The sequence below is a fragment of the Maniola jurtina genome, chromosome 10 (assembly GCF_905333055.1).
Source record: "Maniola jurtina chromosome 10, ilManJurt1.1, whole genome shotgun sequence".
Lineage (NCBI taxonomy): Eukaryota > Metazoa > Arthropoda > Insecta > Lepidoptera > Nymphalidae > Maniola > Maniola jurtina.
The window spans coordinates 11355336-11367496 of NC_060038.1; the positions used below are offsets into that span (position 1 = coordinate 11355336).

At 36.5% G+C, this 12161-nt stretch overlaps 1 protein-coding gene across 1 annotated transcript in view; it reads right to left on the bottom strand.

Annotated features, from left to right (window-relative positions):
* Positions 1-1151: 1151 nt before the first annotated feature.
* LOC123869135 (chaoptin) overlaps positions 1152-12161 on the bottom strand; it is a 78281-nt gene continuing 67271 nt past the window's right edge. The window contains exons 5-7 of the mRNA XM_045911881.1: positions 6649-6938; positions 5477-5623; positions 1152-4988 (exon numbers count right to left, since the gene is read on the bottom strand). Of these exons, the coding sequence (XP_045767837.1) occupies positions 2064-4988; positions 5477-5623; positions 6649-6938 (3362 nt within the window). The 3' untranslated portion in view covers positions 1152-2063. The remainder of the gene's footprint in view (positions 4989-5476; positions 5624-6648; positions 6939-12161) is intronic.

The window sequence follows — 12161 nt, forward strand, 5'->3', positions numbered from 1 at the left end:
TAAATACTTAATAATGGCGGCGATTCTCTCAGCTGAAACGCATGGAACTATAATACTTTAAAAATTCAGAGCCTCGATAGCTCAACGGTTGAGGAGCGGACTGACTTCCGAAAGGTCGGCGGTTCAAACCCTACCCATTGCACTATTGTCGTACCCACTCCTGGCACAAGCTTTACGCTTAATTGGAGGGGAAAGGGGAGTATTAGTCATGATTAACATGGCTAATATTCTTTTTTTTAAAAAAAAAAAACGAAATACGTGTCTGTGGCGCAGAATTACTATCCCAAAAAACCCACACACACTCGCCCAGTATCCGAGGCTACCAAGGCACCTATTTAAAAGCGGACTTCACAATACGAAATATATTGTATACCTATTGTTTAAATGTGTCATAAGTTTATCAGGTGCCCCGTGCAGCACAGCTAAACCAAAACATTTCAATGATGGCTCCAGACACAATCCAAACAGATGTGTTTATTGAATCGATTGTGCTAAACCAAACTATCACGTTTGTGTAAATACTGACTGTTTTCGATGCGCTAGGCACTACGAGAGTTTACTGACATGCAGTATTGCAATCGAAAATAAGGGTAACATTTTATGGAAATATCACTTGCTTTAACGGTGAAGGAAAACATCGTGAGAAAACCTGCATGCCTGAGCGTTCTCCATGTTCTCAAAGGTGTGTGAAGTCACGTAGTGCCAAAGTAAGTGCCAATCCGCATTGGGCCAGCGTGGCAGACTATGGCCTAAACCCTTCTTATTCTGAGAGGAGACCCATACTCAGTAGTGGGGCGGAAATGGGTTGATCACATCATCACATCATTTTATGGAAACCCCTTTTTAACTCTAATAGGTAGACTATGTTGACGATACCAGCGACGATTATCTACAGAAACCTTGAAAGGATCTGGAGCCACATTTTTCGGGTGGAGGTGGCTCCAGATCATCCTCCTTCACAGGGTTTCTTGCGTGTCGTGCAGCCCGCGCGCCTCGCAGTCTCCTGGCCACTGCGTTGCGTACATAGACCCATGAATAGCGCCATGGCCCATACCGAAGGGGTATGGGCTTAATAAAAACTGCCATACACCTTCCAGGTTAGCCGTAAATCGGGAATCAGTAAGTATTAGGGAGAAATTACACAACGATACTTTAATTTATAACATTTAATGAATTAAAAACTAACTAAACATAAATTAAACTAAGCCTTATTAACTTATTCTACATAATATTTTAAGCTCTTAGTTTAAATAAATATTACTATACAAAATTCATGCTGTATAGGCTGTATTAAAATCCGTCTAAATGAATTCATTTGTTTTAGTCACTACATTTTATAAATTATATTAAGGCTCAGTTCAGATGGTCGCACGACTAAGTGTGTATAGAGTTTCGAAATATTTATCATACATATTTTGTTCATAATATTATGGTCGCAACCATCAGAATCCAGCCTTAGTCGACATACTATTCACATATTGAGGCACCTTATTCCATTGTCACTGGTGACTAGATAGTTCCAACCTAACCCAGTTTAACAATATTATGTCATGATGCTTTACCTATTGAAAACCAACCTAAACAGTCACATAAATACTCTCATAAACAAAAGGCACCATTCTGATACTAAAACTAAGCACAAATTACAAGCATCTTTTTTAAGAGTATCTAAAATATTCCAAATAATTTAATAGTATATTTACACACCTCGTCTTTCACGTCTCGTCTATTAAATTAATGACATATTTTCAATCGCCAAATAACTACGTACGGAATCAATTTGACATTTTGACAGAAATTCTCAAAATACAATTTCCTTTGTCAGTTACGGCGATTAAAAAATTAACACCAGCAGCCATACACGGAATTCTTGAGCGATTGATCGTTAACAATGCACACGAACCACTCGAGCAGCCACTGTCAACTGTAGAACGCTCGACCGAGTGGTCTTACCGTCTCATGTATGATAATGAAAGGAATATTGTTAATTTTCTAAACTCGCAGCTCGAAACAAGCTGTCCGTATATGGCTGCTCTTAATATACACAAATGTTGTTGGTTATTCTACCGATAAATTTTATCTTCATGTGGTGGAAGACTTATAAAATATGGTGCTGGGGGTGGTGGCGCTGCTAAATAGCGCACTGACCCAGGACCTGACTGAATTTTGTGAGGTAAAGTCGCTGTTGATAATGAAGGAGGTGGCAATGTGCCCGCATAACCGGGCCAAGCTGCACCCCACAACGGAGCTCCACCAGCTCCTGGACTGTTGGCTAACGGACCACCTCTATAAGACGTGGTTGTCATTCGAAGACGAACTATACATATAGCAACTATTAGAATAGCAATGAATGCTACGACTCCTCCTACTATTCCAATGATCAAGTTATCATCATTTGACGAGGTAGCAACACCAAGCACAGGTGCTCCTTTTGGCTCTCCTGGAACTTTTGGCCGTTCATGAGATGGCGCTACTGACCATATTATATCAGGTTCTGCAGATGTGCGATGTACAAGACGTGGCGGGGCTGTGGTCGAAATGCTACTTGAAGAAGACGTAGCAGTAGTTCTCCGCCGTGTGTCACAAGAAAGCTCATCATCACCTATTTCAATAAGTAAAAATCCGGCTAAATGTTCAGGAGAACTGCATCGCACTTCATCAATACCAACAGTAGGAATCCATCTTCTTAATGCCCTTGTGTTGCAATCACAGCGAATAGGATTAGTGTCTAATCCAAACATCGATAAATCTGCACGGCGATCATCAAGTGCAACCAATAATTGAGGTTGCAAAGTAGTTAACTGACTTCCACCTACATCAATAGTTATCCTAGATGATCGTGGCAAAGGAAATAGCAGTGCTGGTGGCAGATTTGTAACGGATGTATTACGTAATCGAACAGTGATAGTAGGTGCTTTTAAACCTGCGAGAACACCCGAAGATACAGTCCTCAATCGATCACCTCTTAAACCTAACTCCTCGAGACGTGGATGCAATATTGAATGCAATTGATCTGGTCCTATATTGGTATCCTTTACCTCCACATCTAACTTTTCAAGTGCCAATAAATATTGCAAGGCACCTTGGACATCAAAGTATCCCAATCTGGGATACCCATATGCTCGGAATTCGACCAAGTTTGATAGTGTCCTGAATGCATTCTTTTCAATTTTCGTGCATTTTTCTAAATTCCTCATATCTAAGATTTGAAGAGATGTAAGGTTTTCGAAATTTCCTTCAAGCACCATTATAATAGGATTATCAGAAATATTTAATCTCAAGAGATTTTTTAATTTTGGCCATGAAATAGCTAATGCATTAGAAACATCTCCAATTTGATTATTTGACAAATCTAAAGATTCCAGTAAAGTGGTTCTAGTAAATGTCTTTACAGTAAGTTTGGTAATGTTGTTGTATGATAAATTTAATTTGTGTAAAAATGGAGTTTCTAACTGTCCAACTGATTTCATTCCAGTGCCAGCCAAATTTAAATCCCTAACAGTTTTTGGTTCGGTCAAAACGTTGCTAATAGTTTTTTCTGATAGAGGATTAAATGAAAGATCTAACTTTTTTATATTGACCATTACACTGTCTTCAGCTGGTATATCCACAATATCATTGTAAGACAAATCTACAGAGGACACGAAGAAGTATTGTTTTTGTAAAGCTTTCAATGGGGCTTGTTCAAATAAATTATGACTAAGTATAATTGACTCCAGCATATGCAATCTAGATCTATCAAAAATATTATCAGGAAGTTCAGTTAGGACATTTCCTTTCAGATTGAGGAGTTCTAACCTAATGAGACCTTCAAAAAGTCTATCACCTAGTCGGTCAATTTTATTGTATGATAGATCTAAATGTTGAATCTGAGATGAATTGTGGAAAGCCATTTCACTCACAGTTTCAAGTTCATTTCTCGCTAGTAAAATCAATCTTAATTTAGGTAAGCGAGCAAAATCTAATTCATCAACATTCTTCAAAGCATTTCCAGATAGATCTATGAGTTCCAAATATTGTAAGGTACTTATAAGTTCTGAAGGGAAGAAGTTAAATTTATTGTCGGTAAGTATGATTTCTCTTAACCTTGGATGAATTTTGAATGAAGACGGGAATAGATAACTCAATTGATTCTCGGAAACGTCTATAACTTCCAAACTAGTTCCCGTATTAAAGAATTCACCTTTGAAAGCGTTTAATTGATTTCCTTTTAAAGATAAATACTGTATAGACATAACATTTACAAAAGCAGGTGTTCTAATAGTGACTATATTATTATAAGACAAGTCTAAATGAGTTAAATTCTTAAGATTTTTAAAAGTTCCTTCAGATATTTCCTGCAAACTATTATGCGATAGATAAATTTGTTCTAAATTATGAGTTTTCGAAAACAAATTAACTGGAAGTGCCTTTAAACCAACGTGGCTTATGTCAATTGTTAATAATGCGTCGTTAGAATTAAACAAATTTTGAGGCAGTACATTAATATGCAAATTATGGCTCATATTCAAATGCGTTAAGCTTGGAATAGATTGAAAAGCGTTTACCGGGATTTCTGAAATCTGATTACCAGAAATGTCTAAATACCATAGGCTCACAAACTTCAGTTGTTCTCCAGTAAAGCCTAATATCCTATTTTGATTTAGAGACAAAAACTCAAGAGTCGTTTCCAGGCCACTAAAAACATCTGCCGATATTGAGTTTAAGAGATTTCCTGATAAATCCAAGTGTCGTAAATTTTTGAAATGCTCAAACGCAGCTGGTGGTAATTCTCTTATAACATTCCGTGAGAGTACCAAAGAAGTTATCCTGTCAGAAACTGATCTCAATATATCGCTTGATAACGCGGTTACTCTATTGTACTCTAAATGTATAGAAGTGAGGCTCGGCAATCGAGATAGTGCGGATGCAGGTATGAGGAGAATATTGTTGTCTCTCAACAACAGAGTTTGAAGACTTGTCAAACCATCGAAGGCATCATCCTCCACCTGAAATCGAAAAGAGCATAGGTTCAATCTAAAGAATTAAAACATGAAATGAAAAAACAAGAAAGCAGATTTAAAACTTCTCGGGTCTATGCCCTCGCAAGGATGTAATTATAAAATGGAGGTTCAGAGTCTGATTCTACCTGCTGGTTAGATTGGAGAATCCAAAGTTCATAATTTGTCTGGTTTAGGCTCGGGTATGGTTACCACAAGGAGAGCATAAAATTAAAACCTTTAGGTAAGCACGCCTCCATCTGAGACTAAGTCGCCCTTTTACCAGCAGATCATATCGCAGTCAAGCGCTAACTTGTCAATAAAAAAATGAAAAGAAGCCGGTTGAACTGGCACACGAAGGATTCCGAACATGAAATTTACTTGTGCTATAAGATATTGATGCTTGCTAAATTTTAAGACAGACAGACAAGCAACGCAGTGATCCTATAAGGGTTCTTTTTCCTTTTGAAATATGGAACCATAAAAATAATGCTTACAGTTCGTAAAGAATTAACTCCGATGTCCAAATATCTTAGATCCGTCAGCCCGACGAACGTACCAGGGGATAACTTCACAAGGTTATTTCTACTCAAGTCTAGCACTTCCAGGGAGCTCAAGGAGTTAAGGTGGCTCGGATCCATGTTCTGAAAATAGCAAATAAAAAAATATTGTTTCAACGTGATAAAAAACATACAGCTATTACAAAAAATCAGAAATTGCCTCTTTTGATTGTTTTTTTCGAAGTTCTTTACGCCTCGACTACTCAACTGATTTCAATGAACGCACTGCGTAAAGAAGGCCATAGAATACCTGAGAAAAAATAAGAGTTTTCGCGAGCTTTTTCTACTAAACCTAATCGCGGTCGAAATCATGGGCAAAAGTTGGTAAAGGCAAAATCTACATAATGCAGACTTTAATTAGAACAAAACGGCCAACATTCACATTTTATTATATCACCTGACATTTGAAACCTGCACTGTAGGGTGATTAATAATGATATGTGATACAGATCTAATCTAAACATACTGTTGTTTATGCAAATTATAATAAATGAATACAGAAATAATATATTGTGCATTTCAATGGATACCTACGGCGTGGCATATGAACTTTATTTACTCAAAATAATTACAATAAATTCAGTTACACAGGGTCATGCAAAAAGAGGAAAGTGACCCAAAAGGGGTCACGTATCACTGTGGGCATGTATGTATGTATGTATGTAATACTTTAAAGAAAAAACTTAAAATGTAGGTACGAAAAGGTTGTTAAATAGTGATCTCTTCCAGACAACCTTAACGCTAGGGAGAAAACAAACAAATGGACAGTAGGAGGTAGGTACCTACCCATCGTGATAAACAATTTTTAATACTAACTTATAATAATTGAGAAAACAAATTCATTGTCATACATTTTGTTGAGTAATATTGATACTTATGTACTTATAGATAGACGAAAAATATTCCTAGTGGATTAACTTTCGCAGCAAAATATAATTGATCTCACGGGAAACTAGAGAAAAATGCAATCAATGTTCGATAATTTTTTTACTAGACTAAGTTTAGTTGCATCATTGCATGCAACAATATTGCTTTGGCAAATATGCCAATTTTAATAGTTTTCGGTTGTAAAAATAGATCGTCAGCTGTTTTCTAAAGTAAAAACTTACAGAAATCATGTTGCTTGAAAGATTCAAATGCTTGAGATTGCCGAAAGATTTGAGCGCAACAGTCGGGAAGTCGGCTATGAAGTTCTCAGACAGATCCAATCTCTCCAAGTTCTCGATACCTTGAAATACGTCACTGTTAATCTTCGAGAGCCTGTTCCGACCTAGATCGAGGCTTTGTATTTCGCTAAGGCTGATGAATGCACCGCCTTCGATTGTGGAAATCATATTGCCATGCAAATCTATCTCCTCCAATGTCTTCTGTGATATAAACGCAGCTTGCCTTATTGTGCCTGAAACGATGTTATAATATTGTTAAAGTTTATTTGAATATATTCTATTTCTATTCTATTCTACTGCGATTATGATCGTAGTTAAGGTAATTGCTATTTGACAAATCGCAAAAATGCTGTACTTTGAAGTAAATTGTTTATTTTTCTAAAGCATTAACAGCTATTAAATACATGCAATTAAAAACTTCAGTTTGTGAAGATTATAAGGGCCTCTTTTTATTTAGTATACATTATCCCAATAAAAAAAAAACCAAGTTGAAAACATTGCTGTTCGCAACTTGTTCTGTAAAAGTTTTCTTTAACATCTTGATACTTTGAAGCCAACCTCCAGAAAATGATATGTTTAGGTTTAGCAATCAATTTTAACTGTTAGTTTTATACTAAATGTTTTTCGTTTCTTAAATAATCTAAAACTAACCAAAAAACTTCCTGTGCTATTTATTTTCTTGCAGGCGCTCTATGGAATTCAGTGTCCACTGGACTCTAATGGCGGACGGACTGCGCGCGTCATTTCGTCGCAAAATATTATTTAAAATGAATTTAAGCTTATTATTTTTGAATGAAAGTTGTGTTTATAATCGTTGAAAAATAAAATAGGGATTTTTTCATTTCTAAATGAAGCCTGCTTATATACTAAATTTTATTCTAAAGTTACGGTTTTACCAGGTAAATACTCGGAGGTTGTCATAGATTATGATGACAGATAGTAAGTGTTCTAAATAGGTATTATACCTATGTTAGGAGATAGCGCGCCTCGTTCCGGGTGCCGTGTTCCGAAATGGATTTCGTAGTAGTGCAAGTTTGGTGCAAGCCCCACATGACGGAGGGGTATGCGTCAGGCATTTCCTGTGTACAAAAAAAAGACCTATATTTCGGATCCATATTTCATCACTGACAATATGCACTATTCAAAGACTGTTCTTCAAGCATTGAGGAATTTTGGACAGAGACATCTCGAAGGTTCCCGAAGGCTGCCTGAGTTAGATTTGTCGGCTAGCTAGCTTTTTTCGAAATTGGACTTACTTAGCTGGATTGTGTGTTAGAGCTTTCTTATGAGATATTATATGTACATAATATAACCATGGGTCTCATAAGAAAGCTCAGATTCATGCTGCGGGCAATGGGGAGAGCCTAAAGGTTGGAACGCCATTTCGGCGGCCGTGTTTCCTGCCATATATACCTTAGATACCTGCAAGCCAAGAGTGAATAGGCATCTTCTAGGTAAGCGTGCTCCAACTTGGACCTCATCATTGCTTTCTTTAAAGCATGATTGTCGTCAAGCGCAAGCGCAAAGATTCAGGCGGCGCAAACCCGTAGCATGTGGAAGACCCTATTAAAGACCTATGTTCACTGTGGACGTCTGTCGGTTGATGTTGATGATTATGTCTTTAGTGCAAGTAGTTCAGTAGTTTCAGAGTTTATCGATAACAAACAAACAAACCTTTCCTCTTCATAATATATGTAGTTAGTAGCGCAAACTTGGAAAAAATCTCGTGGACACTCTTTTATTTTCCGAGATAAATGTCATTTTACCTGACAGCCCTAATCAATTTTATCACTGATATTAATAACTAATTCATAACCGTTAAACCTAAGTGTCAAAATCTCGTTTTTCTAGTCGAGTTCCGTAGGCTCTTTGAACCCACTGCATTATTATCCCAAGAAAACCTACCATTAGATGTAGGAATAATGGAAAGAGGTCACAACCCTCAGCAATAAAGAATACGATGCGGAGAGAGATGTAACTCTCAAGGTCTTTAAATGTATCCATGCAAAAAACCACGTCGACTGGTTGCTCCGTTGCAGCGTGATTGAATATTAAACCAACAAACACACTTTCGCATTTGAAATATGGCCAGTGATTATAAGAAACAGTTTAAATCTCTCTCTGCTCTCTGAGAGACGTTAGGCAAAGTGAACACGAATTATGACACTTCTGTGTTCTTATACAAGCTTAGGTCTCTCAATTTTGTCAATTAATGTCAAATTTCTTTCTCAGATCAAAACCTAGTAAGTGGTTTAAATTCAAGAGAAGTTTAGGCCGTAGTCTTCAACAAGAAACTCGGCGGTTGCTCTTTTCAAAGATTTGATATACAATATTAAATTGCTTAAAACGCACATAACTGAAAAGTTAGTAGTGCGTGATTCCGGGATCGAACCCCCGACCTTCGATTAGGAGGCGGACGTTCTAACCACTAGGCTATGACAGTTTTTAAATTAAAGGGGTTTAAATATTTTAGTGTGAAGACTGGCCAACACATTTATTCATTACATGTGCATCATTTTCTTTTTTAGGGTTCTGTACCTCAAAATGAAAAACGGAGCTCTTAAAGGACCACTTTGCTGTCTGTCCATTTGTCCGTCCGTCCGTCAAGAAAACCTATACAGTACTTCCCGTTGATCTAGAATCACGAAATTTGTTCTCGGATTTATTCCTTTACTTGGGCTATGAGAGTTGAGACCTATCTACCTGCCCATAATTCTAGGTTAACGGGAAATACCCTAATGGTTTTCTTGACAGACACGACAGACGGACAGACGGACAGAAAGACAGACAACAAAGTGATCCTATAAGGGTCCCGTGTTTCCTTTTGAGATATGGAACCCTAAAAACATTATGTAAGTATGCAAAGTATTTCCCTTGCAAACCATATTTTAACAGTTGACATGTAGAGGTCATTGACTTTTCCTATCTTACTTTTAAGTTTTAATGCATTATTAAGTATTTACTGTTTTGACATGGTATTTAGATAATGGGTGATATTTATTTTATTTAATCTAATTCCTTTTAAAAACTTAGTAAGGCGCATTAATCTATAAAAACCTAGCCAGTTCAAAGACTTACTATGTTTTAAAATGGTCAAAGCGACCTTTAGCTTTTAATTTTACTTTAATGTGGGTGTCCTTACAATACAACGGGACATACTATGAAAGTTAGGCTTATGACATAAAACGATTTTCGGAAAAATGACATTTACTTTGTTTTGATATGGGGCGGTCGATATAATTAGGTACTAGGGTAAAGGCTCGAGTAAATGAACAGATTGGACGTTTTTACATGTATTAAGAGCTGGAATAAAAAACCAGCTGATATACCTTTTTTAAATATTTTCTTACAAATTCTTACACTTTTTTCAATTTCAATTTCAAAACCGTGTTCTGTTCAAACCGTTCAAAAGTGCGTGTGGGTGCGTCCATGTGTGTGTGTGAGTGTGTTGTATGTTTGTACGAGTGTTTGTGAGTGTGGTATTGCGTTGTATAACCACATGAGTAGCGAACAGAGTCAAAGCTTCATACAAGCGCGCTACGATAGGTACACTACTACAAGCTTGAGGCGCGTGTGTGCGTGAGCACAGGCGCTACGTCGCGTACGGAGAGAAATCGGTTTATACCGGCTCGGCCTGTGCTCAAGCTCAGGGGCTGCAGTACACGTCGCGCGTCGTGTTTTCATTTAATTTAATGTTAATGATAATAATTTAAATAGTGTTTAAAATCTATTTTCTTGAACTGTCATAGATTTTGTTCAAAATCAATATCTGAGGATCCCTAGGATCACAAAACAGGAAATTGTTACCAAAATTTAAAAAAATCGACGCCATTTTGAAATTCTTTGTTAATTGACCGATTTCGTTCAAAATCGATATTTAGAGCTCCCTGGGATCACAAAATAAGAAACTGTTACCAAAATTTAAAAAAGTCGACGCCATTTTGAAATTCTTTGTTAATTGACCGATTTCGTTCAAAATCGATATTTAGAGCTCCCTGGGATCACAAAATAAGAAACTGTTACCAAAATTTAAAAAAGTCGACGCCATTTTGAAATTCTTCGTTAATTGACCGATTTCGTTCAAATCGATATTTAGAGCTCCCTGGGATCACGAAATAAGAAACTGTTACCAAAATTTAAAAAAGTCGACGCCATTTTGAAATTCTTTGTTAATTGACCGATTTCGTTCAAAATCGATATTTAGAGCTCCCTGGGATCACGAAATAAGAAACTGTTACCAAAATTTAAAAAAGTCGACGCCATTTTTAAATTCTTTGTTAATTGACCGATTTCGTTCAAAATCGATATTTAGAGCTCCCTGCAATCACAAAATAAGAAACTGTTACCAAAATTTAAAAAAGTCGACGCCATTTTGAAATTCTTTGTTAATTGACCGATTTCGTTCAAAATCGATATTTAGAGCTCCCTGGGATCACAAAATAAGAAACTGTTACCAAAATTTAAAAAAGTCGACGCCATTTTGAAATTCTTCGTTAATTGACCGATTTCGTTCAAATCGATATTTAGAGCTCCCTGGGATCACGAAATAAGAAACTGTTACCAAAATTTAAAAAAGTCGACGCCATTTTGAAATTCTTTGTTAATTGACCGATTTCGTTCAAAATCGATATTTAGAGCTCCCTGGGATCACGAAATAAGAAACTGTTACCAAAATTTAAAAAAGTCGACGCCATTTTGAAATTCTTTGTTAATTGACCGATTTCGTTCAAAATCGATATTTAGAGCTCCCTGCAATCACAAAATAAGAAACTGTTACCAAAATTTAAAAAAGTCGACGCCATTTTGAAATTCTTTGTTAATTGACCGATTTCGTTTAAAATCGATATTTAGAGCTCCCTGGGATCACAAAATAAGAAACTGTTACCAAAATTTAAAAAGTCGACGCCATTTTGAAATTCTTTGTTAATTGACCGATTTCGTTCAAAATCGATATTTAGAGCTCCCTGGGATCACAAAATAAGAAACTGTTACCAAAATTTAAAAAAGTCGACGCCATTTTGAAATTCTTCGTTAATTGACCGATTTCGTTCAAATCGATATTTAGAGCTCCCTGGGATCACGAAATAAGAAACTGTTACCAAAATTTAAAAAAGTCGACGCCATTTTGAAATTCTTTGTTAATTGACCGATTTCGTTCAAAATCGATATTTAGAGCTCCCTGGGATCACGAAATAAGAAACTGTTACCAAAATTTAAAAAAGTCGACGCCATTTTTAAATTCTTTGTTAATTGACCGATTTCGTTCAAAATCGATATTTAGAGCTCCCTGCAATCACAAAATAAGAAACTGTTACCAAAATTTAAAAAAGTCGACGCCATTTTGAAATTCTTTGTTAATTGACCGATTTCGTTTAAAATCGATATTTAGAGCTCCCTGGGATCACAAAATAAGAAACTGTTACCAAAATTTAAAAAGTCGACGCCATTTTGAAATT